Below are 27733 nucleotides of genomic sequence, written 5' to 3'. Positions count from 1 at the left end.
AATCTCCAATAAAATAAAATCAACGCCTTAGTAAAATCTATCAGTTAATTTTATTTGAAAACTAAATCCAATGAATCAATATTTAAAAATGTAAATTGTTATTAAAGTAAAAAAATCAAGTTTTCCAAATAACCATGAACTTTCTAAAGATACTATAAAATTAACATTATTTTTTTATAATCTTCACAATTTTTAATCTTAATAATTAATTGTATGTCATTACTTTTTACTTGTTTCATTTTTTTTTTACTTATTAAAAATATCCATAAATATAAATTTTCAATATAATATCATAATCTTTATAACGAATGGATAATTAACATAAAATATAAATATATTTTCGTTATAAATATTTAATGAAGAAATTACCTTTTTTATACTATAAAATTTGCCCAAACGATAAAAAACTAAAACGAGAGCAGTTTTCAGAATTAAGGATTAAGAAACAATACAATAATAGGAAGACGGTACATTTCGGCTTTGTTTAAAAAATTGCAACTCCCCAAAACTTTTAAGTAAAATAATCGATTTATATATATAATGTTTTCGCGTATTATGAGGGGAAACCCAAAAATAACGACTTTAATAACCTTTTAATTTTTCAATATTTTTTACACCAAATTTTGATCACCTTCCAAGTACTCTCCGTTGACTAATATGCACTTGTCCAAACGATTTTTCCATTGCTTAAAATAGTTGTGGATTTTTGTTTTACTTCTTCCACAGTCCTAAAACGTTTTCCTTTTATATCTCTTTTGAGTCTAGGGAAAAAAAGACAGGGAAGTCACAGGGGTCCAGGTCAGGTGAGTAGCGCAAGTGAACAATCGGTGTCACTCCAATTTTTCTTAAAAACTACCTCACAGACAACACAGTGTGAGCTGGTGCGTTGTCATGATGGAAAAACCAATCCCTTGTGTGCCAAAGATCTGCCCTTTCTTTTTTCAACTTTTTTAATACCTCAATATAGAGGGCAACGATTTTCGCGGACGAGGGTGTTGATTTTTTAACGTTGTCAGTCCTTGAAGTCTTCAATCGTCATTTCGCCCGAATAGGTGCTTTCGCGGCGACAAAACGGCGCATACTGACACATACTGATTCCCTCTACAACACCCCACCAACCAGAACTCGTTCGCCTAACGTCTCTCCCCCCCATAGCCTGAGTCTAGTTACTTTTGGGTCTTCCCTTGTATGTAGTTTTTCGTATACCAATTATATACACGTGATGCTTTGTGACTCATCGTATTTATTATTTTATTACTACAACATATAATCACAAATTTATAAAATAAATTTATTTTATTCAAATACCTATTTATACCAATGTGTTATATTATCAGGAAGAAAGAATTATAATATGCTTCCACATTATTGTTTATTTAAATATTGTGTACAGTTATTTCGCATTGCATCATGAGGGAAAATTTAAAGCTTAGATTTTGCCAAAAAATTCGATAAATGAAATTTGCTCAAACAATAAAAAGATAAAACGAGAATAGCTTACAGAATTATATATAAAAAAATTAATCGACCAGCGGTGAAACATCCTAGACCCTTTTTAAATTTCATTAAAATTGGATCAATAGTTACGGAAACATTAAAAAAAGAAGTATAGGTATCTGACGGATAGAGTGACAAACTAAGTAATTAAATATATTAATTGACGTTCAATACGTTAACTGAAAATTCAAATATTCAAATTTTTACGTAGAAATTTTATTTTCTTATAATTGCACATTTAACTCGGAAGATGAACAATCCAAATGTTTCTGTAATTTTTTTATATATTTTATATTAAGATTTAAAAAATATTTTTTGTCTGAAATGTATATTTTATTCAGAGGCAATTTTTTTCCGAGCATTAGTATTACATTGATATTTTCAGCAGCAATAATTGCATTTCATCATTGTATATATTTATCTTTTATAGATCGCCTTCACCGAAAGCGCCGTCGAGTGTCTGAGAACCAAGAGATAGAAGATCGTCTCGAATCTTTGATACACAGAGTTGGAGAAAAGAGCAGCTCCAGCTTAGAATCAAACCTCGAAGGGCTCGCCAGTGTTTTAGAAGCCGACTTGAACACTTTTCGAGTCAGGATCTTGAGAAAACTCACAGAATGCGCGATTCGCATGCCAGAGAAATGTACAATCTACGCTACCCTCGTCGGACTACTCAACGCCAAGAACTTCAATTTTGGCGGAGAGTTTGTCGACTATGTTGTCAAAACGTTCAAAGAGAACCTGAAAGCTTGCAAATGGGACGTCGCCAGGTATTCGTTGAGGTTCATCGCCGATTTGGTCAATTGCCACGTACTGGCCGCTTCCTCGCTGCTGACTCTGCTCGAAAATCTAGTCGACGTCTCGAATGAAGATGGTGTTCCTCAAGTGCGGAAAGATTGGTACATATTCTCGGTTTTATGTACGCTTCCGTGGGCCGGACGCGAGCTGTACGAAAAAAAAGAATCGCAATTGGATCACTTGTTGGTCAGTATTGAAGTTTATTTAAATAAGAGGAGCAAGAAACATCATAACGCTTTGAGAGTATGGTCGGTAGATGCGCCGCATCCTCAAGAAGAATACTTAGATTGCCTCTGGGCTCAGATCAAAAAGTTGCGGCAAGACAATTGGGCTGAAAAGCATATTCCGAGACCGTATTTAGCTTTCGATTCTGTCTTATGTGAAGCCCTTCAGCATAACTTACCAACGATAATTCCGCCACCGCATCAAGATAATTACGTCTATCCAATGCCTTGGGTCGTCTTCAGGATGTTCGACTACACTGACTGTCCTGAAGGTCCTATCCTCCCTGGAGCTCACTCGATCGAACGATTCTTAATCGAAGAGCATCTCCATTCAATCTTCGAGATGTACCACTTGGATAGGAAGGATTGCGCTGCTCATCTGATGTGCTTCCCGTTCAAATCTAAGATACCGTTGGATTACTGCATCGTCGAGATCATATTCGCTGAACTATTCCATATGCCGACTCCGAGATATTTGGACATTTGTTACGGATCCATTTTGATTGAATTGTGCAAATTGCAACCGTCGACAATGCCTCAAGTGCTCGCTCAAGCTACGGAGATTCTGTTCATGAGAATCGATTCGATGAACACCTCTTGCTTTGATAGGTAATTTAATATTGCAGCTTAATTATTATCTAGTCAAAAATAATGTTGTATTTTTAAAAAACAGACGTAGATCAAAATTTTTTTTATTATTTTTACATATTTAAAGCCATTAAGAAAATATTCATAATTCAGTATTTACATTAATAAAATAATTGTATTGTTTATTTTTAGATTTGTAAATTGGTTCTCATATCACTTGAGCAACTTTCAATTCCGTTGGTCTTGGGAGGATTGGGATTCATGTCTTCAGTTCAACATGGAACATCCGAGGCCAAAGTTCATCAAAGAAACATTAATAAAGTGTTTAAGGTATATTTAAAAATAGTACAAACCATAATAATATATTTACAAATTTTAATCTATTAGTTCACATTGTCGAATAAATATCTACATTTAACTTGCTATACTTACGATTAATGATCAATAATAATACAAGTATCACTCGTTATATTCAGAGTAACAAATAAAAACAAGAATTATATCTTATGAACTGCTAAATGCTATAGAAAAACTTTTCTTCCTTATTGTTTTTTCGTTGATCAAGTAGGAAACTCACAATCACTGTATAGCTTCCACTTTAAGGAAGATTTTCATTTATTACTTCGACATTACCAGTGAGCGTTCTATGTTATTGCCTTTCTAAAGTACTATCCGATCTTTTTTATATTGTTTTATTATGCTATATATTTTCTCTAGCACCACAATTATACTATTTTAATACTATTTTATTTTTTCTTCAGAAGTATATTAAATAAAAAGCTCAGTTAAAATTTTTTCTGTTACATTTACAGTTCAAAAGATATGAGAGTTTAAAAATATCTATAATTTCACGAGACTACCTGTATCGCGTTTATATAATGGCAAGCAAAAAATCCGCTTTTTACTAACGATAACGAATACATTTTAGGTTATCTTACCACCAGAGGATAAAGGAAATGATGCCTGAGTCGTACGCCGAATTGATACCGGAAAAAGCAGAACCAAAGTACAAATATTCGATGGACGGAGCTGGTGAGTGTTTTAAAATAAAATAATATAATAAGTAATTCTTATCCCAGACTGCTTGGAGAATTACTAGACTTGTATATTTTTAAGTCATGAATTGCAATAACCAGACAAAAATCTATCAATTAATTTAATATTGGATACAATTTTTAGTGCTATTGTTAATCCTCTGATCTGCACAGGTTGTACCGCCTCCAGGCCGTCTGCTGTACTGTACATATTTAACATTAAACCCATTTCTAACTATTATGACTCGGAACTTCTTCACTCTCACTACTTTGAGTATCTTCATCCGTTTTGATCGTTTTGATCTTGGAGCCGTTACGTTTGACTTCAACTATTTTAGCCCTCCTGCCGTTTTTCAATACTAGTGTTTGATTACGGGGTCGTCTTGTGTAATAAGGTCTTGTTTTATTACCTAATTTTAAACTAATGGACGTCACTAGACTCTTCTTCGTCAACGGAGTGAACATATCGGTGACTGTCGATTGACTGGTGTTTTCGTAATTCGGTGATGTCGCAGAAGTCGTCTCGACAGTCGTCAAAATTGTAGTTTCAATGTCTTCATTTGCTATTGTGGTTGTTATAGTATCATTCTCTACTGTTGTATCATCCAAAACTAAAATTGTTTCATTGAAGTATTCTTGCATCGGAGACGTGACAGCTTCAGTCGAATTCTCGTTGTCGGTTCCATTATAAAAACCAAATTGCTTATACTCGGCTGTTGTATTATAATTGTTGTTTGATTCTAAAACGTTATCGTTGAGAGTAGTCTTCTTTTTGCTTCTCAAATACCTTTGAGTCCAACCGTTCACCTTTCGTTGATATTTACGACGCGAATTAGTTTTAGTCGTATTAGACTCGTTTGTTAAATCTGAAGATTGAGTCACTGTTACGACTCTGTAAGGCGTGGTCGTATCCGTGTTTTTATCTGGCGGCGGAAGTTGTGCGTTGATCAACTCCGAAAACTTCTTCTGTACCTTTACCCTTCTAAACGGTTTTCTAACCGATCTAACGGTCGTCTTTTCTGTCACATAACTTTGGGTCGTTACTTCACTAAGAGTCGTTTCAATAACTTCATGCGTGACTGTCGGATCTAATTCTGAATATCTAATGATTTGAGGACTCGGTTTGAAGGGTTTCGTCGGATTCGGTCTTATTTTATTTGCTAATTGAATTTGAAGTGTTAGCGGACTTTCTGAAGTGAACGTATCGTTAGCTTCAATATCGCGCACGTAAATAGGAATTGTTATCGGTTCGCTCGGCCTAGTAGAGGTTTCATATTTTCGAACTATGGTATCGATGACATTTTGATTTTTCGGATCTAAGATATTCGATATGTATTTAACGTTCATTCTGTCGGATTCGTGGGGTAGTCGTATTATCGGCATACCCTCGTCGTTTAAATAATAATGATGATGCAGATGAGTTATAGTCGGCGGCTTATTATGTTCCAATAGCACTTGATCGTTTTTTATGAATTTTTTACTACCTCTAACGTTAATCGGTAGAGTATAATCATCTTGATAATAACTCTCTCTAGTGTTGAACGTACTTCTTTCCGTATAAACTTCACCAGTGTTTAAAACGGGCACTTCGCTAGATTGCGGGAATGCGACGGTATCCTTCACATTCTTGCGAACCCAATACGTATTTTTATTGATGAAATTGTCATCATAGTAAGTTGGATTTTTTTGCGTGGTCGTATGATGAAAATCGCTCGCCGGAGTCACTGTTTCTTTGATCGTGAACGTCTGTGTCGGTATATTATAGTCCAAATTCTCATATCCGGTCTTTGCTGACGATATAGAAAACATGAGCTCGTATCTGTACGGCGTTTTTTCATTATCGTAGTTCCTGTGCCGTATTCTCCTCACGGTCCACAAAGCCATGATGTTGTCGTCGCAGTCTGGCCCAACACACGGCAATTTCAAAGTCTTCTCGGCTTCCAATTCGTTGGTTCTCGCACTGTACAAATGACACTCAATACACTCCTTAACATTCTCGTCTTCGATAAACACCAAACCGCTCTGTGTCTGTATCAATTTTCCCCTTGAAAGTATCGCAATATCTCCGAATATGGGGCCTCGTTCTTTGCGCCTCACTTTAAAAGGCGCTCTTCTGATCTCGCGCCACAGGTTCAAGTCTCCGTCTTCTTGTATCTTGATTTTATCCATGTTCCCCAGCAATCTACCATTGTTTTGGGCACTGTTCTTCGATAGTAAATTATCGATTCTGTCTCGGACTAGAGTCAAATAGACACTGTGACGTAGAGCCTCCTCCCAAGACAATTGAGGTTGAGGATATTCGTCTGTATTGCGGCTGCTTCTGAAGTTATCTTGGTGTCGTGTCGAAGTTGCTTGGCTGTCGTAGGTCGAATGCCAGCCGTGTGTTATATACGGCCTGTTCGTGCTGAGTCGTGTTATGGCCAGGCATCCTTCTACCAGTACCTGAAAATTAAAAATGTTTGGTTAGTGTTAAGCGACTCAAATACTATTTAATTTGATAAATCAGTAAATAGTACATAAAATAAAAATAAAATCATATTTATACTTATTTTTTAATTTGACACATTAGATTAATGCGAAAGTAAATAATTAAATATAACATTCTTCCACCTAATAGTATTTTTTTTAACCCAACCCTACATAAAAATCGCAACAAATTAAATGGTCAGAATTTAAATCAAATCTCATTCATAATTATATTGTTCAGGGTCAGAATAAATATCAAATGGTCAGAATAAAAATAGCATATGGTCAGAATAAAAATCATGTGAAATTAAAAAAATATTATAATATTTGTAAATATAAATGGGCAATGAATTATTATTTTTATAAATATCTTATAAAATACCTCGCTCGCACCAAAACTGTCGGGAGGGGTTAGGTGCGAGCGAGCGTTAGTCACAACTTGAACACCCCATGAATAATTCTCTACGAATCTATTTAATTTTATATAGGATGTGAAGGTATTCAGAGCGACGGCAGGCTTCGCTTTTGTATTGAATCATCCAAACTAGTTTGTCCGAAAACACCTTGATAATGATAATGAACTACCGATATGCGAATGACGGATCGATCAATTGTACCAATCTTCAGCGTTACATCAATAACAACCCTATATGATAACACATTTGTCAACTGAAAAAATGATTCTGACCATCTGTCAAAGTAATTCTTAACATTTAATATAAATTATGACCAATTAATATAAATTCTGACCAATCAATATAAATTCTGACTACCAAGTTGTATTTTTTTTTAATCCAACCCTACAAAAATCTTGAGGTTATAATAATCGAAGGCAAAAATTGAAGTATTTTTTGCTTTCGATTATTATGGAGGATATTGTAAAACATTCCATTTCAATTTAATATCTTTTAACATTCTGCTGATGTCTCAGTATCGCTGAAATAGAAGCAAACTTTTCCAAGCGTTTCCAACATTTCAAAATCAGAAAAGTCGGAAACGCTTAATATTTCATTATCATATTCTTTCACTAACCAGGTGAATTACGGTTCGTCATTTTCATCCAAGTGATCAAGAAAAAAAAAGTTTTTATAGTTCATAAATGTTTTAAAAAAAAATTATACAAAATAAATTTTATAAAACAATAATAACAATACCCGAAAAAAGATGCATCATAGCTTAAATTCAGATGTGAACGACGTCCTCTCTCGATTTTTGAATGCATCTAGGGATTGCAATAATACCGGTATTACCGAGAGTCAATATCGGTATTGACATTATTATTATTTTAATTAATTGACTGAAAAAATAAACCGAATACCGCTCGAATAATTCACCATGTTTATTGATTAGCAAAACCAAAATATTCAAATACCCTGGCAACTATTGTTTCGATATATTAAATATTTTAATTATAACATTTCCAATAATTATAAAAAAAAATATTTTTGATAATACAGGCGCCAAATCTTTCTTCTTTTGAAACAATAAATCTAAGACAACATCATTTTTGATCGACTGCTTCCGAATGCCTCCTAAATTTTTATTCCAGGGGTCAGAGCATCACTCGCCAATTTATTCCAATAAAATATATTAGTCATTTTTTGTCAGTTAAGATTATCAGAAAGTAGTGCGTAGAAAATTGTAATCTGTTTGTTCAAAATGCAACATTTATTTTTTAAAAACAGATTTATATAATTGATGATTGTTATATTTATGAGATTGAGTTGTGATTTATTTATATTATTTTATTTTATTTATTACACATTTAATATTTATTTTAAAATATCTACTCATGTTAAAAGTAATATTAATTAAATTTGAGTAATAAATGTTTATGTAAATATTATAGAATTAAAAATACGTAAATATTGTGCAACTATTATAGTCCCAGATTTGCCTGTTTTAAAAACTTGAAACAATTTTTGAATGCTCTCAGTGATAAAAAGCAATATTATTTAGTTATTACAACAATAAAAAAGGATTATATATTCCAATTTATTTACTTAAAAAATAACATAAATTAAGTTTAATTTTTATTTTAATTAAATTGTATAGTTACTAGAAGGTATAATTAAAACATTGACTAATACAATCCATCTTTAGTTGGTGACATTAAAATATAACAATGCATTATTTTCCAATAAAAAATGTTTTTTTTAACATATATATCGCGCAAATTTTTCATATACGTTTTATATTTAAATATAATTGTTGTTTACTTATTACTAACATTTAACACCTATGTTTAATGAAGCACATTCCATGGACTATTTGTGTAAAAATATGTCTGAATGTAGATAAAAATGTACAATTAGTATAAAGAAATTCGTGTATGCAATACCTGCTTTTGTTTTCACTTCGCCAGCCATCCCTATCTTAAAAAGGCGCAGTCTTTTCTTTGTTCCATAACATAATTACTAGGAACTACTAGACCGTTAGACTGAGATAAAGCATATGTATTACTTTTATATTGAAACGTACAATTGTACAAAATATTGAACAAGTTAAATTAATTTTTAAAATTCGCGCTAAAATATCGGCCGGTGGAATTTTTTGCATAGGTAGGGTGGGCCGATATTTTGGCCCTCTGGAACTAAAAGGGATAATATTATACTTTGATATCGTACCACGATAAAACTGCTTAGTCTAATCCCCTACAATGAGCATCATTTTATTTTCAAGCAAATGATCTTCGTCATTTTCGCAGTTAAGTCATGGGGATATCGTTCTCAACCAATAAGACGCAGAGTTTGATTTACGTATCTCTAAACAATTTGACTATATATGATTCATCCCCACATAGGGCTTTGTTACACATAAGCATCCACTTTCAAGAGCCACCCTCTGTTATTTATTTTAGTTGGTTTAGTGGTTTCCCGTTGCCTTCATGCATTAATTACAATTTTGATAGCGGGACTCTTCCAAGTGGCATCGCACGATAGGAAGCCCACTAATGGGCGGGCGCTTTCGCTTTTGCATAGAAAACGAGCCAAGGTCCGCTCGCGTTGTGCAATTAACGTGTACTAACAACAAAATAAATAACAATTTCGCAACATCGCCGGGAAACACCTTCGGCTAATTTAATATAATATAATTAATAATCGAGATTCCGCGCAGATAGCGATCAGAACAAGCGTTCGGGCTTGTTCGTTAACCCTACGTGAGAGAGCAATTGTCGGAGGAGACAATATCCATCAGATAAGGCTGATAAGATAAACTAATTAAAAATTAATTGAAGTCAGCTTGTCTTGTCGTTAGTTACTTTGAGATTAATGAGGCATACAAAATGATTATTTTAGAGATTGCATAATAAATATTAGAGGGGTTTGCTACATTTCGATAGTCTCAGTTGGGAGCTAGCGAAACATAATTCGAAGAAAGTATGAGTCACTCGATCTCTGACTTGAACAAGTAATGAAGTTGGTGTCCCATACAAAATCATTTCATTAGTACAATAATATCTTTTGAAGCAGAAAAAAACTCTTGTACGGTGAGCTCTGGCGTCATGAAATTTGCATAGTTTTTTATCTTTTAATTTTTCTTTTCGTTTAAGTCTATGCTTCGGAACTTAAATATTCATTTAAATTACAAATATAAAACACAATATTGTGAAACGTAACTAGCTTGAATTTAATACAGCACATGTTTCTATGATAGAAATACATCGCCTGTACATATCAACCAGTAGCGTGCTAAGGTACTAGTAAATATGGATGGGTCGCAGTTTCTAAGCTACTCCACCTCCTTTCGTTCATGCAACCCGCGTAAGCCGTTTAAAAATGTCATTGCCTTCTTCGTTCATGTTATGGTATTTGTTAATTATTACGGCACAATGCTAAAAAACTACCGGTTTTACTCCCCACTGCGTACCCGTAAAACTACGCGTTGTGTGTGTAGAATATGAACATATTTTATAGTTATTAAATTTTACAGTTGCGAAACGTACATTTGCTGTTCAAACCCAAACCTAGCCTAAACGATTATAATGCTTAATTTGTTTGGGTTTAAATCGTTCGGAAAACGCAGTGGTAATTTATTTCCATTCCATATAATAATACCTTTATAAACGCGCGAACTGCAGTCTCGCATGCGCACATAAGTTAAACTGTACAAACTTGCCATCTCTTTCCCAATTATGAATAATGAAGAGATGGATTGCTCACGAACTGACTGTGTTAACGCAAATATGGAATATAATGTCACGGATAAAACTGGTGGTTTTAAGCGCTGTGCTCTGTTAATCAACAAGTACCAATAATATTATTAAAATAGCTTTATCGTACCATTTTCTACAAATAAATTTTAAATAAAATAATTGTAGAATTATTCGCTGCGCGGCCTGTCGTAAAATAACCGTTTTTTTATGACATCTCGAATAAAAAATGTATTAAATGTCATAATATTATCTTTTTTGATTTTTTAAATTGTATTTATTTCAATTCTTATTATATTTAAATCAGTATTTTACAACTATTTTTTATAAATTATTTTGAGTTAATTACGTTTTAGATCGCACTAGGATAATATTAACGTTTTACTAAATAATTACTACTTATTTATTTGAAGAATATATCACGATTTTTATTCCTTTTTTGCATATTTATATATACATATAAAAATGTCAGAATATATTTTTAATGTAAGCAGACGGAACAAAATCTTTGATAGAAATGCTATTCTTTACTAAAATAAACATGTTGCTGTAATCTGTGTACCTAATAATATTATGTTTTGAATGTAATTACATAGAAGTAATTGAGAATATCGAAATATCCGCTTTATTTATGATTATAAAATGTGTTGAAATGAATTTTAATAAACAACAAAGTAAGTTTGAGAAATACTGTTTTGCGAATTAGCAAATTTGCAATATGGTATATTTAACTATATGAATTAAAATAATATAATTTTGAATAGGTATTGTTTTTATAAAAAAACATTATATTATGTTAAGTTTATGTGACTGTTCGTACTGGATTTACTAGTATAGTACTGTTTTTTTTTGTCATTCGTCCTGGTAAGGCGTGAGATGTAACTAGTACACTTTTTTCAGGAATTCAAAACCAAAATGGTTAGCTTATCAAATTTTATTTTACACGTCGGTTTATTTTGTTTCGACGTCTTCCCAAAAAAATTTTCCTTCTCTGTCATCGAACAAAAATGTCCGAGGTGACCTTTCATTATTTTTTTAGCTCCCACAGCATCCCTAATTTAACAAAAAATCCAAAATTACCCTTTTTAGTGTTTTTTGATATTTTCAAAATCTTGTTACCTTATGTTAAGTATATTTTACTTTTAATCCCAACTGCTATATATTCTTCTCCATTTTTAAGTAAAAAACTTGTGTAAAATTAGGAAATGAAAGTGTATTATACCAATGTAAATTACTAATATAATTGTAAAATATTTTAAAATTAGAATCATATTGACATCTGTAATATAAATAGACCTATTTTTTTTATAAATATACATATATCAATGGCGGTAGATGCGGCGCATGCCTTGGGATTATAAAACAATTCTAAAAATTATATATTTTAATCATTTTTTTTTTTTTTTAATTTACGTAATTATGAAACGTAATCGCTCAGAAAATCAGCTATAGACAACCATATCAAGGGAGCGTCTAAAGCCGATTGCAGCGCGGACAGGCTAGCCGGCCAGCTGTGCAGTCGATACGCGTACGCCATGAATTGCTTATCGGGAATTGAATTGGTCGCGCATGCGCACTAGAACTCGTGCTTGTAACGTAACCATATCGTAATCAAAGTCTTTAAATCAGTGACATTTAGTTTATTGCTACTATTACAGCTTACAATCAATAAATTTCACTGTGAATTGGCTCGATTTTACATATTTCAACTATTCATCCGTGAGATTATGAAAATTTAGGAAAAATTGGGTGAATTATAATTATATAATAATGAGGACAATTTAAATTATATAAAATAATTGTTCCATAAAACGAATTGTTTGTGCATTACTGAGCGAGCATTAAACTGAACAGTGAAAACCTCTCTGCAATAAATACTTTTTCGAATAAAAAATCCGAAGATTTACCTTACATAAATGCACAAACAATTCGTTTTAAGGAACAAAATATTTATTTTAATGCGCATATTTCTCAAAATAATTCCTTGTTAAATAGCACCCCTATATTAATTACTAATTCTGATCCCTCAGACACGATGGAAATTAAAAAACACCATGGCTCATATGAGGTTCGAACCCAGGTTTTTCAGGTATTAGTCACCGTAAATATGCATTCATTCTTTTTTATTACACACCCTCTACTTCCGCACTTAATGAATCACTTGTTTACATTATTAAGTATACAATAATTACAGTAATTCATTAATAAATAAATAAAATTGTATTTACTACTATTTTACACTCACTGTGAAATGTATAATATTTCATGAACTAAATTCAGTAGAAATTGAAATTAAAGTAGATGGTTGTTTATTGATAGTATTGCTATATAAATTAGGCTTTGTTTCCACCGATTCTTCATCAAAAGCTTAAGATAAGTACGAGAAAGAAAATTTCGATAAAAATCGACTTCCTGGATTAATGTCTAATTTTTAAACTGATGCCATCCGTCCGTCAGATTCGTATCATTCAAATTAAAATTCCATCACTCCATGCACATCGCCTCTAATCATAAAAATTCTACTTTTCATACAGTAGCTTATTTCAGACATAATGATCACAATTAGTTTTCCTTCTGTAAATAACGGGCCATACAATGGACACTAAACCTTGTACCGAATCGAACCAAAATACTCGTTTATGTAAATAAAAGTTGCGATTTCGCTAGTCTTATTTCAAAACACCCTTTATCGCACAATCTGGTTTATAAATTTAACTCACAACTACGACCACAGCTTCCAGGATCGTCTTCATGGTGGTATATCCTTCTTCTTTGGACTTCAACAGAATATCATGGTGGTTGAAGGATCAAAATCGATTCTACAACAGAATCGTGCAGCGAACGCACTTTTTTGCTTGTTTGTTTTTTATCTATTGTTGTGAACACTTAACAATAAAGTTGCACAATTGATACGAAATTCTGCACGCGATCCACTCCCGCAGTCGAACCGAGAACGAATGTGCTTCTGTGCGATTTTCTTCTGCCACTTTTCCACGGAGGCGAAGGCCCTACTACTCCTACCCGCTGTGCCGCTCTACCAATTTTATTATATTCGTATGGATAAGCAATTCTGGTCGATTGTGTTGAATCAATAATAGATCACCAGTGTAGTACTTAATTTTCATTGTTTTTTACAAATTAATTCAGAAAATGCATTTAATATCACATATTCGAAAGTAAATATATTTATCTGTGTTGTATAGTTTTAAGTTTTTAAATTAACACTTTATATGCGGGAGGCGAGAATCTTAGTTTCGCGACGCTGATCGGTTAAAAGCGGGAGACAAAGACGATTTTTTTTTGTACTGCGAAGTTCGGATTTTATTAATTTATGTCTAAATATTAAATGGTAACTATTTATAGCAGGAATCCACTTTAACCTTTTTTTATATTACTAAATATAAAATACATATTTTCTGTCTGTATGTACGCATTATTTTCAGAACGAATTGTTATATTTTTACACTGTTTTCTACATTGCATTGTTTATGTATCTTAAAAAGTGTATAAGAGTTTATTATTGTACGACATAGAAATACTTGATACGAAAGAAAATTGTGCCATCAGTTGGCACGTATGACGCAATACAAATATATGCTTCAATTTTTTTGCCGCACATTTACCTTATATGTTTTACGCTTCATCTTAAATTCAGTATAATAGTATGTAATATCGGCAATTTTTTAAACATATATAGGTTTTTTTATAGTTTCCATATAAGTGCTACTCTTCAACTTAATTTTAAGTTGATAGATTTTTTGAGGATAAGTTGCCATTTTACTAAAGTACGTACTAGATGAATTAAGTAAATATTTTATTATTTCATATATATTATGTTTGATATTCAGTGTTATTGCACAAATTTAAATGATTGTATCAAATGAGGAAGATCTTAGATTCATCCAAAAAATTTAGCAGGCGTTCGAAGTCGATGTAGTGTAGTATAGTGCTCACAGTTGTGAAGTTGCCAAAGTGGCAAGCGTTGATGTGGGTCTTTTATACGTTTCTTTGGACCAAGCTAAGATGAATCTGCATGGTTACTGTACTTGGGTGTTCCGAAATTCTGATTTCACTCGTGTTTAGTTAAGCTCAGTGTGTGTTGTTTCTAATTAAATAATTTAATAATCATTAAATACTATAAATTAATTTTAATTATTATTAAATCAATATTTTAAATTAAATAATTTTGTATCTATTAAGCACTATAAATTTATTAAACATAATATAACTTTAATTAAATAAATAATAAATTAAAGTGCTATTGTTAAAAACCCCACATTTTAGTTTAGGAAAATGTCGAGTTTTACAAAAAAATGTATTACTAAAAAAATGTTTTTTTTTTTAAATTTCGTTTTAAAATGACACGTTCGTCCAATACTTTACAGCAGAGTAACACGAGTAACGCCTTACAAGTAAGGATTGTGGCTGACACACCAGACTGAAAGTATACAGACCGGTTTTTAATAATAGCGTATTTTTGTCCTGCAAGTCCGTAATAATTTATTTTTCAACTCACTTTAACACATCCAATATTGTGCTTACTCTTTAATTTATATGATCAGAAATCAGAACGTCGCGAATCTTTCATTGTATGCATTCAATGGGCGTATTCTAAGAAAATGATTTTGTATTGATATTGTGTTGTCTGGTCGACACGAAGAGCATTTTGATACGCCACTGAAATACAACAATATTCCGTGTTCTCTGCGAAAATGCGACGCTTTTGCAACGCGAGTCGGAACAATGGCGGCGCGCGCCAGATAGCATCGAAATTGGCCCTCCGCGGAACAATGGACGGACGCCACTTTCCATCTCGTCTCGGTCCCCCAGGAAGACCACTTTCACGAATGACGGCGTTTCGTTACGCAACGCTTTTTCTACTGCTTGGGAGAAGACGGCGATTCTTTTCTCTTAAGTTCATTCTACGCGAAAAATAATCATTGAGAGACTCCAGCATTTGCATACGATTCATGTAGGCCTACACTCCATTTTTTTCAAAAGTCAGTGGACAAAAACAAATGCACGCAGAATTCACGTAATCGCTGAAAATAGATCTGAATTTGATCGTTTTTTTAAATAAATAAAACATGTAGAGCAAGATGAAAAAATTTTCCCTACCCAGGTAAAAAATGTTTATTCAAAAAAATATAGCGCCCATGCAAACGAACTACAATAGTACATACGTACAAGCAGCACAACATAAACAGCATGTGCAAGCAGAAGAATTAAATATTAAAAATCAAATCATCATCAAAAAAATCAAAATGACTAACTTCCTCAGACTGGTAGCTTGGAACGCCAATGGCTTACTTAATCATGGGCAAGAAATAAAGACATTTATAAAAAAAATAACAAATAGATATTATAATGACCTCCTAATCCCACTTTACCGACAAAAGCTATTTAAAGATATAAAAATAACTCTATAAAGATATCTGCAAATGACAAATGTTAAGTTTAACAAAATTTTGTAACAACCAAGAATTGCATAATAGCCATGCAGACTATTGTAAGCCAACAAATTACCACAACATAAAACACTTTGCTCCTTAACCATTTGAGTAGTGAGTAAATGTATACATATTTATTAATTTGTTAGTATAGGAATGAGATAATTTTACGGTTTTTTCAATAACTATTTATGTTGTAAATTATAAAAAAAAATCAGTGATTGTCAATGTTTTATTGCTTTAATTTATTTTCCTTCTTTTTGTATTAGTATGTTTTAATAGTTTATTTGAACACTTTTTTCTAATTAAATTTCGTTAATTTGTTTTACATACTTTTTATATATAATTCGACTTATGTGGAATTTTTATATCAATTCAGAGGCTCTCAATATTTTTTATAAAATTAATATAAAATAATTTTTGTTATGTACATTAACTCAAAATTAAAAAATATTATATAATATAAATATAATGTTTTTTATTTACTATTTATTCAGTTTTATATGTAAATATATAACTATCTGGGGTACCTGAAAACAGTGAAAGATCAACCACCGTATTCGTCTTATTGGCCGTATCAATTAATAACTTGCAACTGCGGAATTCTTACAATGTGCAAAAAAATCACTTATAATTCGCAGCTTTAGCGCGTATGAAAAAAGTAGCAGAGGCCATTGATCATAACTGATGAACTTGTTTTAAAAATTTAAGAAAAATATCTCAATAAATGTTGGCGAAACTTGATTAACAATGGCCTTATCTTCTAAGAAAGCAATTGATCGTATTGTTACCTCATAAATTTATTAATTTGTTTCGGTTCAGTAAAATAACAAGACTGGTTATAATAAACTAATACATAATTACCATATTTAGCACTCAATAGAGAGCGCGAAACTCGACCAAGGGTGTGTCATTCTCATCAAAAATGCAAGGCCTCTTTTCCCCGATACAGGATGCTCCCAATGCAAAATGCATGTGGCAATCGTTCGAGGCTGTTACCCAAAAGCAATTGTAGCGGATTATAAACGCGCTCATTCATGTCTTTTTTATCATTATTAATATTTGGAAAACTACACGCCAGGACCTTGTGTATTAGGTCTCGATAGGAAACGTTGCGAGAACGATTCACGTGGATTGGGCAATTTATTGCTGTCTTTGTTGAATGCAGTAGAGAGTCAAAGGTGTTGTTTTTAAATACGTATTGTTGAGAATCACTGCATTTGTTGGAAAATCCAACGGCGCAAAACGAGGAAATGGATTTTGACGTCATTATTTTTGAGTGATGTATTACGAGATGTCTTAAAAATATTTTCTAATTCAAAGTATTGTGTTATAATTGCTTCTATTCGTATTTTACAATTTTATTATATTTTTAGCATTAATCGTGCATGTAAAAGTAGTATTATTAATTTTTTTTAATATTGAGAGTAGCATCATTGCGTCACTTTGAAATGAAAATTTAATACTATTATAACACTTTTTGATTGCTGACTATTTTTTCCACAGCTTAACTTGAGATTTACAGTTGTGTTAGGCAACTGCAGACCAATACTAAACTTCCAACCCTTATTTTTTTGTGAGGTATAACAATAAGCGCATGCACGGTATTTAGAAATTTCCCATTTATTCTGAATTCATTCTTCAAAATTAATTCAGATTAAATGCGACCCTCACACATGAACATGTATTTGATGCAAGTATGACAGACTCATTATGATATTCTTCTTCGGCTCTATAACGCAGATAAATAGTAATAATCATTTAAAAAAACCTCAATTTACCTTTAGACATTTATATTTTTTTGAATACTACGTTATAGGGGACTAGACACCCATACAAAATTTGAGGTTAGGTTTTTTCAACTGTATTTTGTGAATTTAACGAAATCAGCAAATCAAACTTTTTTCCCATTTTTATGTATTTAGTTTGTAAACAAGAGCACGTGCCCTATGTTCTTATTTCGACATGCGAAGAGTGTCCTTGATTTTGCGAGAGCCAGTGAAGTCAAACGCAACAGTTTTTTGAGTTATTTTTTAAAATGCGTAAGCCTACAATGAATAAATAATAAAAAGTAAATATAAATTATCAAACTTTTTCTGCAGTATGTTTTATTTTAAGATATTTATAAAACCTATTAATTATATTTAAACAAAAAAAAATCTTAAATCGTATAATTATGCATTTAATTACTGTCAGTGTCATCTAATATCACATTCCATCGAGACCTTTTTAATACCTTAATTTCATAATCACTTTCATTAATAACATGATCATTTTCTTTATTGTCTATTGTCTGTATTTCTTTTCGAATTTTATAATATAGTGCTTGACATTTTTTTAATTCAGCTGATCGCTCTGTGGAACAATCGTATTGAATAAATTATTATATTTACATTGGTTTGGCATTTAAATTTTGAAATAAAAAATTAGCTAAGCTTAGAAAGATTACGTATTATTTTAAATGCACTAAAATTTGAATGTTGGATATAAAGTGTCTCATATCATATATCTAAATATATTTTATGATTCATTAATATTATACTTTTTTAGATTTGTAATAGATACGTATTACATAATGAAATAGTTTTATTATAAAAAATGGCTGAAACCCCCTGAAAAGTGTATACATAATGCATTACAACAGGGTTTCCCAAACTTATTCAGCGACGGAACACTTGGCAAATCCAGAAATTTTGGCGGAACACTTAGCTTATTTTTTAGGTTGGGTAATTCATAATAGTACAAATAAAAATAAAAAATGTTATTAAATAAATACCATTTATTTAATATATTCTGATGATTTTGGGTTCCTAAATTACAATTTTTTTATATCAGGCACAATATTGGTCAGTTGTATTCTCATATCTGCTGTCTATTTCTGTATTTTGTTTTTGTTGCAATATATTTAGAAAATCCTACTTCGCATAAATACGTCGTGGAAAACGGAAGAAAACAAACCAGAAATTGTTTTGACACATTGGAGAACTCTTCAGTCAGACTCGCCCAGAAATCATTTAATGGCTGATCTTTATATTTCTGTTGCAAATCAGAGTCATTAATTAAATCAATTAAATTCTCATAATTCCTTGCGCTTAATCCCACTGGATTCCGAACCCAGGAATCGTCCTTACTAGTTTTCGGAAAATATTCCGAAAGAGTTGTTTTCAAGTTATATATTATATGTGTTCTAAAAATACTTGTAAAACTTCTTTATTAACTTGAAAATTTAATTTACTTAAACATTCATCCAAGACAGGAAAACATTCAAAATTATTAGATTTAACTGATAAAATCCAAAATTGTATTTTTTTATCAAAAGATTAAATTTTATCTCTCACGTTAAAAATTGTAATACTTTTCCTTTTAATGATAAGTTAACATCATTGCACTTTGTAAAAATATCCGCCAGATATGCAAGATGTATCAACCAGAAAGGATTTGTTAAAAATTTGATGAAATTTCACGGCTACATGCAGAACATTTTTTTAAATTTGTGGAAATATTTTTAGTCAACAGTGCATGCCTATGCAAAATACAGTGACTACTAGTAGCTCTTAAAAAATGTTGTCTCTTAAAAAAATGCATGTCTTTTTCTTTGTACTCAGAGTGTGTCGTTTCGAAGTGCCTGCGAAGTTTAACTGGAGCCAAAGAACTGTTTGCAAGTATTTTTTGACACAAAACACAAATTGTATCTGGAGCATATGAATTCCCAATATACGTAAATCTAAAATTTAAATAACTTTCATCGTACTTCCGTTTTGGTATGTTCATAGATGACACTTGTTCTTTAATATTCGATTTTTAAGAAATCAGAGTTTTTGGATTACTTTCTTCTTTGATGTAGACGTATCAGTAGAAGTATTTGTCCTTTTTCGTCAAATTTCCTGTTTTCAACCAAAAATCCATAGATAGTTTTTGAATAATATGTAAATTTTGTAATATTTTTTTTTGTCAAAATATAAAAAAAATTGTAGCAATCAGACTAAATTAATGTACAAGAAAATCGATTTATTTTTATGCAAACTTTATTTAATTCATTTACATTTCCAAAAGTATACACCCAATCCTGTTTTAACGCAATAAATTAGTTTTAGAAATTAACACGTAGAATAAAAACGCGTGAAAAATTATCCGCAATAACATTTTGTAAATGTGACAGATTGGATCTCAAGATTGAAAAATCTTGTATAAAAATCAAGTACAGGTGAATTTGCGTGAATTAATCGTGTAAAAAGTGGCATTCGTGGCACTAAAAAAATTGCGTAAAAGTGAAATCACATAAATAAAATTCGCATAACAAGAACTAATATCGTGTTATTAATTAATAAAAAAACATATTGTTTAAATTCGATCAAATTTTAAAGTTAAAAAAGAAACAACACAGACTTATGAAACTTTTTCATCCAGAATTTGTACATATCAATGTTGAATATTTAACACATATTTTTAAGCTTTTTTATCAGATTTATGAACATTTTTTTAATTTACTCCAAATTTTTGTGAAATATCTATTGAGGCTCCGCGGAACACCTATTTTGGATCCGCGGAACACCAGTGTTCCGCGGAACATAGTTTGGGAAACCATGCATTACAAAAACATGTACATTGATTTGCTTGATCATAATTTTTTCCATAGCTATACAAAAATAAATATTTTCTTACTGTATCGTGATGAATATCCTTGGAATGTTATAGCGCGGCGACGTTTTGCCTATCACAGAATACGTCTAACGAATTCAATATAATTATTGTTAATATTGAAATGTTGTCCAGTCTCGGTGTATCTGAGCTCATTCCTCAAACCCTTTTTCGTTGAAAGCCACTTCGTTTTCTGTATTTATTATTCATCTATAGAGCTTTTAAATCTGTATTTCTGTTCTTTTACCATTTTTTGTTAGATTTAATCTGATTCATTCCACTCTCTTTGATCTTTTTAATTTGTTTTAATATGCATCAAATATATTATAATATTCATCTATCAATCAATAAGCAAAAGAGCGACGAATTCGTTACAATTACCGCGCAATTAAAGAAAGTCTAATTTGTTTGTTGATTTGTTGAACACATTTATATAATTTTAATGCGTTACATCTGTTGAGATCTAACATTACAATTGTATCATTTCTATCCATTCATTCTACAATATTTATTATTATGTCTGTGGGAAAGGTGAATGCACCAAAGGCCCATGGGAAGTTTTGAATATTTGGGAAAGTCTTGCGTGTACTCCGATGAATACGAAATTTGCAATGAAAGTGAATGGACCGTGTCTTTTTTTTAATAATATAATTTTCTCCTTTTAGCTTATTTGCCCGGAACTCAAGCCGCTCATCTGCTAGTCGTGGCCATCAGGCAGCGTTGTTCCTCCGAAGAAGTTTTGAACGTACTCAGAGAGCTGCCTAATCCGAGAGCCGAAGCTGACGGAGAACAAGCTTCGACGGACACGCCTTATAATCCGCTCAAGATTGATGTGTTCGTCCAAACGTTGCTGAACTTGGGATCGAAGAGCTTCTCGCACAGTTTCTCGGCCATATCGAAGTTTCATTATGTTTTCAAAGTGAGTTGTATTATATTGTAGTTATAGCACTTAAATAAAAATTTAGATTGATATCAATTAAATTGCTTTTGTTTTAACGTAGATATTGGCCGATTCCGAAGAAGCGCAGATTTGCATTTTGCGAAATATGTTCGAGCTGTGGGGTACTCATCAGCAAATGATGGCAGTGCTCGTCGACAAGATGTTGAAGACTCAAATCGTTGAATGTTCGGCGGTCGCCACTTGGATATTTTCGAAGGAGATGACTGGAGAGTTCACCAAGATGTACATATGGGAGATTTTGCATTTGACGATCAAGAAAATGAACAAGCACGTCGCTAAATTGAGTAAGTTTCTTAGTTTTCTGTATAAAAATATTATGACTTAATATTTAAACTAACTTTCATGCTTTGTTATTTAGGTAGTGAACTTTTGGAGTCACGCGAGAAACTCGCAAGAGCCGAGTCTTCAAGCAGCGAATCCGACGATGATTCAAGCCAACATGGTGGTGGTGGTGGAGGCGGTGGTGGCGGTGGTGGCGGCGGCGGCGGTGGTAACAATACCAAGAAAAAGAAGAACGACAATGTGGATAAACCAACTGAAGACGTAATTATTTTCATCTGTTTTTGACATAAAATTGTTGGCGAGAAAAGCATTAAAGTAAATTCCTGTAACAGCTGCAGTCCTTGTGCTAGTTAAGAGTTGATTTCATTAAGATTTAAGAAATTTATGATTCTTAATTGGTGAAAGTATTATAGATACTTAAACTGTTTAAATCACTTTCTGGATTATTTTTTATTCTGTAAATTTACATATAGTATGGAAGATAATGTATTAATTTTTTTTAGATGGTTGAAAAAATGGAAGAACGTTTAGAAGCGGCGCACGTTGATCAAAAACGACTCTTTTTGATTATATTCCAACGTTTCATTATGATCTTATCCGAACATCTCGTTCGATGCGATACAGACGGATTAGATTTTGGATCTTATTGGTATCGATGGACCATCGGTAGACTTCAACAAGTGTTTTTAACAGTAAGTTAAAAATATTGTTAAATATATTTAAGATAGACGTTGAATTAATATTTTATTAATTTTTTTAGCATCACGAACAAGTCCAGAAATACAGCAGTACTTTAGAGACGTTGCTGTTTACACAAGATTTGGATCCGCACATTCTAGACGTATTCCATCAGTTTGTCGCACTTAGGGCATAGAATTACTAAGTGTTGCCTTTTTATTTCATTTAAAATTCCTATCTATATAATCTTCATGAAAGTAATTCTGATGAATTATTTATTTGCTTTGAGCGTGTATTGTTTATATTGCATTCTGTATAAGTGTAAATGTTAATGGAAAAATTGCCTTACTTGAATATAGTGAAAAGGTTTTTAAGTATAAATGTTGTTTTAATTTTTTTATATATGCATATATTTGCATGAAAAAGTAATATAATTGACATTCCTTTCGTTTTGAAAGTTAATCATGTTAGAAACACATTGAAATGCCAGTTTGACGTAATACAAAAATGTAAATAATATACATTAATAACAATACAAAATTATTTTGACAGTGTTGTTTTTATTTTCCTTTGATTTCCAAATTAATAATATCAAATTGTTTGTAATGAGAATTAATTAACATATGAAGTGAATATAAATTATTTAGCGGAATGTTTTTTCATTATATTCATGACGTCTTCGACGTCCTTCTTAGATCCCAGAAAGACGGGCGCTCTTTGGTGGATACTCTCCGGAACGATGTCCAAAATTGGTATTTTGCCATTAGTGGCCATGCCTCCGGCCTGAGTGACGATGAAAGCCATCGGATTGCATTCGTATAACAAACGGAGCTGAAAAAACATGATATATTAACAGAATTTTCCCACAAACCCTTTTTTTAATATTGTCGATCTTATTTTAGAATTATTTTGACAAAAATTGCATTTTTTTGTTTGAATATAATACATTGTTCATATCAAATTCGTCTAAAAAAGTATTGTACTCTAAACTACAGTATAATTATGAAATAGGAAAGTATAATATTCAGTACAAAAAATTGCTTAAATTTTTTTTACAAAATTATCATTTTGTTAAACAAAACAGCAATTTTTTGTAACGATTTATAATCTTAATGATGTACAAAAAACTTAGCTTTAAATATTCAAATCCCAGCGAAAAAATGAATTTAGTAGTATCAAATCAAAATCCCAATTGTAGAAAGAATATTTTTTATGTGATACTTCTAAAATATCATTTATAGATTAAACAAAAAAAAGTACATACCTTTCCCTTGGGAGAAGCCGAAGTTGCCGGATACATAAATATTCCTCCGTATTTAATCGTTCTGTGCACGTCAGCGACCATAGATCCGACGTATCTAGCGCCATATGGTTTACCAAGTTCTGGATCCTTCTTATTCTTAACATACTCGGTGACGGCAGCGTCCCAAAGATGCGAATAACCTTCGTTGATAGAATATATTTTTCCCCGCTCCGGTATAGTCATGTTGGGATCGGTCAAAATGAACTCTCCAATAGACGGATCATACATGAATCCATTTACTCCACTGCCGAGAGCGAGTACCATCATCGTAGCCGAGCCGTATAAAGCATATCCAGCTGCCACTAGCTCTCTACCTGGTTTGAGCACATCGGAAAGACCGGGTTCAGTTGTGCTTATTTTCCTATAAGTTAAAAATGAGTAAATATATTATAACAAAGACAAATAATAAGATTAGTTAATTGACTCACTTGTAAATGGCAAATATAGATCCGATCGATACTAAGCAATCGATGTTTGAGGAACCGTCCAAAGGATCGAAGCACACTATGTATTTGCCTCGTTTTTCTGTCTCAACCTATAGATCATTGTATATATAGAAATAGTTCCTTGTTTTATTTTATTTTAAATGTAACTATACCTCAATTACGCATTCATCTTCTTCGGAAACTAACAAACAAGTTGTGAACGATGATTTGAGCATGTTTACGAAGAGATCATTGGAGAGTACGTCTAATTTCTTAACCTCTTCGCCTTGTACGTTTGTTTCGCCTGATATGCCATGCCTGAAAATTGAACAATGAAACATTTAGAATGTCTATTATAATTATGATCAATTAATATAAGCAGATTAGAACAGACAAAAAGTTAATCTCTTTCTTTAGTGATAAAAATGTTCAAGGAACACAAACATTAAAAATGATAAGATATATTGACACTATGTCTTAATTCTTTTAGATAACTAGAATGTTAAAAAAATAACCAATGTTGAAAACTTGTGATGACTAGTATCAATATTAGATATCTTATATCCTTTTGCTTGCTTTTGAATAAAATGCGAAAAAAACAGTTTTGGACATATCTTAAGTACAGCGGAACTTCGGTTCACAAACTTAATTCGTTCCGTAAAACTGTTCGTAACCAAAACAATTATTCTGCACATGCACCAAGATCTGCCTGTTCGTAAACCGACGTTCCTCTGAATATTTTTGGACATATTTATGCAATGAAATTAACAATACTGAAAATATTATATATTATTTGTCTAAGCTTAACATGACTTTTTTTAGAATATATCGCCATTTTAAATAATGTTCAACTAGCAATAACTTATTTTTTTTAAATACATGCAATTTACAATTACTTTAAGTTGATTTACTTGGAACATGCCCAGTAAAACTAATGTATAGCTAAAATGCCTAGAGCAAATTGAACACTCAGTTTTACACCGTTGACGTATGGACGTGGAACATGCCTAGGTATTGGTAAGTATGTAGATGGACGCATTAATATAATCAAACAGCAAGTGTTTCGCTGGTAAAAAGGTTAATTGACCATTTATTCTTAAAAAAATGATCGTTTAATTCATCGCCTTTAAAAATGAATTCCTATTAATATAATTTATAAAAGAAACACAAAAGGGGGGGGGGGGTAATAAAAATGTTGAAAATAAAAGTATTAGTAATTTTGGGTATTTTCATTTTTCTTGTACATTTGTATCGATTTTTGACATTAAAACTGTAGTTCATTTAAAATCCCTATAGGGATAATTTTAAAACTTACTTTTTAACTATAAATAATAAGTGTACTGGTGAGTAGTTCTAAAGTGGCATATTTGAGAATAGTATTAGTTTTCCAGAAGATAGTTATTATAAAGATTAAAATAATATTTTTTTGTGTTTCAATTTTATATTTAATTTATTCCATTTTTATGTATAGCTCTAATTTTTTAATTATTTTCACTATACGCATACTTTTACTTTTAAATAAATATTATCAATTAAATAGATAATGATAATTGTACCAATATTTTAATATGTATAAAATTGTTAATAATATAATAATGGGGGGGGAGGGTGGTTGACGGTAGCATCGACTGTATTTACGTGTATTAACTTGCTAAGTTAGTTATAGGTGTGTAAAAAATATTTTATGGATAAATTTGAGACTATTTTTATTTAAATTTTATTTGGGGTATAATCCGAGAAGCTTAGAATCAGAAACGTCATTTTAGCTTTTTCTAACATTTTTTAATATTTCGATTTTTATTAAGATTCATAGTATTAAATTAAATGCCATGCGTTTTTTGGCCAAATGCAAAAGGGGGGGGGCAAATGCTCCCACATGCCTCATCCACCCCAATGACGCCCCCGGCCAAAATTAAGATTTTACTTATCCTAATGTCGCCATTTCTTTATATAGTGATTTTACTTACCCTAATTAATTAAAGTCGCCATTTCTTTATATAGTACAATGCAGCAAGAATTTTTCTGAGCAAAATATTACCATGCGCTTTACTACACCGCCATCTTTACATTAGGCGGATTCCATCAATTATATCACAGTTTTAATTTAAACTTTTACCCCCCCTCCCCACCTATGTCACAAGATTTCATTGAAGCAGACTCTTGTTTGTTTCACACTGGCACAATTCTGCTGACCCCCCTCTTCTAAAGCTATGACATAATTTATGGAAACCGCCTCAGAAATACGAAAAAAATCGCCGCTCGGATTGAGGTTATTTTATATTATTAAGATAAATTTATTTTAATTTTAAACAAAATTTTTAATAGATAAATCCACAATATTTGTAACGTAATATAAACATTTTATAACTTTTTTTATCTCATTGAAGTCTAAGATAATTTTAAATATAAATATTGAAGCGTATCACACAGATTTGACCTTTAAACGTTGAAAGACTACGTGCATGGTTTCAAGTGGTTATACAATGATTACATATTTTTAAAACTAACGTAATTACATATTTACAACTTCGGTGAATGTACTACACATACATTTCACAAAGAACATATAAATAATCAATATCAAGGTCAATTTTGAATTACAATTTTATTATAATAATCAAATCAACTTAATACAGCGTTATGAAAAGATGTTTGATTTCGGTTATGGCCAAAAAAGTATCACATATTGACGTAATTTGAATATTAAAAGTGACAAGATGAAACATTGACTTGGTATTAATTAACATTGTGAGATGTTTCTAATAATTTAAAATTTAATTAATTTGTATTGATTATAATATATTTTTTTCATAATATTGAAATTAATTTTAACATGACAATATGCGTCCATTGATTTTATTTAATAATTTGAGACAAATCATTATTGTTTTTGGTCGAAACCCAAATACAAGACGTTCAACTATAATTAAGATATCTATTTATAGATTGGTCATCCACTTTCAAATATACCAGGCTATTCCAAATTAAATATCAGGACATATAGAAAGAAATAATTAACTTACAATTTGGCTATACCGGCTTTCCGTACAGCTGACTGGATGGCCTTGACCGCTGTCTGAATTGAGTTGAGGAGCTGACTGAGGTCTCCAGTGGCGCCTGGAACTTGCCTCTGACTTGCCAGGACGAACCTGGTCAACGTCATGCAGTTGGGATCGAAAAGTTGGCCGCTTTGCGCCATTTTTAGCGTCGACCACGTTGCAACGCCGAGAAAACCT

General features: G+C 31.7%; 3 protein-coding genes across 3 annotated transcripts in view; 1 reads left to right on the top strand and 2 right to left on the bottom strand.

Annotated features, from left to right (window-relative positions):
* The window catches only part of Cbp80 (Nuclear cap-binding protein subunit 1), a 24022-nt gene extending 704 nt beyond the window's left edge, over window positions 1–23318 (top strand). The window contains exons 2-9 of the mRNA XM_088193549.1: window positions 1928–3128; window positions 3300–3437; window positions 4036–4139; window positions 21514–21767; window positions 21850–22093; window positions 22168–22352; window positions 22595–22783; window positions 22852–23318. Coding sequence (XP_088049675.1) covers window positions 1928–3128; window positions 3300–3437; window positions 4036–4139; window positions 21514–21767; window positions 21850–22093; window positions 22168–22352; window positions 22595–22783; window positions 22852–22965 — 2429 coding nt within the window. The 3' untranslated portion in view covers window positions 22966–23318. The remainder of the gene's footprint in view (window positions 1–1927; window positions 3129–3299; window positions 3438–4035; window positions 4140–21513; window positions 21768–21849; window positions 22094–22167; window positions 22353–22594; window positions 22784–22851) is intronic.
* LOC148232395 (uncharacterized) lies at window positions 4307–13796 on the bottom strand. Its single transcript, XM_088193550.1, has 2 exons — window positions 13481–13796; window positions 4307–6583 (listed from the first exon to the last, which is right to left on the bottom strand). The coding sequence occupies exons 1-2, from the start codon at window positions 13511–13513 to the stop codon at window positions 4373–4375; spliced, it is 2244 nt and encodes a 747-aa protein (XP_088049676.1). The 5' UTR covers window positions 13514–13796; the 3' UTR covers window positions 4307–4372.
* Window positions 23310–27733, bottom strand: fbp (fructose-1,6-bisphosphatase). Its single transcript, XM_088193551.1, has 5 exons — window positions 27521–27733; window positions 24671–24815; window positions 24501–24607; window positions 24034–24433; window positions 23310–23600 (listed from the first exon to the last, which is right to left on the bottom strand). The coding sequence occupies exons 1-5, from the start codon at window positions 27694–27696 to the stop codon at window positions 23409–23411; spliced, it is 1020 nt and encodes a 339-aa protein (XP_088049677.1). The 5' UTR covers window positions 27697–27733; the 3' UTR covers window positions 23310–23408.

The sequence above is a fragment of the Plectrocnemia conspersa genome, unplaced genomic scaffold, assembly GCF_051122295.1.
Source record: "Plectrocnemia conspersa isolate PC_06_02 unplaced genomic scaffold, ASM5112229v1 ptg000009l, whole genome shotgun sequence".
NCBI classification, from domain to species: domain Eukaryota; kingdom Metazoa; phylum Arthropoda; class Insecta; order Trichoptera; family Polycentropodidae; genus Plectrocnemia; species Plectrocnemia conspersa.
The sequence above is the reverse complement of the archived record's forward strand: the minus strand, read 5'-3'. Positions and strand labels throughout refer to the sequence as shown.

Coding starts and splice junctions, on each gene's coding strand:
- LOC148232395 (XM_088193550.1), bottom strand. CDS start 13,513: ATGAAGACGATCCTGGAAGCTGTGGTCGTAGTT. Junction 6,584..13,480: donor TGGAAGCTGTGGTCGTAGTT/GTGAGTTAAATT, acceptor TTTAATTTTCAG/GTACTGGTAGAAGGATGCCT.
- fbp (XM_088193551.1), bottom strand. CDS start 27,696: ATGGCGCAAAGCGGCCAACTTTTCGATCCCAACTGCATGACGTTGACC. Junction 24,608..24,670: donor AAGATGAATGCGTAATTGAG/GTATAGTTACAT, acceptor AATGATCTATAG/GTTGAGACAGAAAAACGAGG. Junction 23,601..24,033: donor CGGCTTCTCCCAAGGGAAAG/GTATGTACTTTT, acceptor ATGTTTTTTCAG/CTCCGTTTGTTATACGAATG.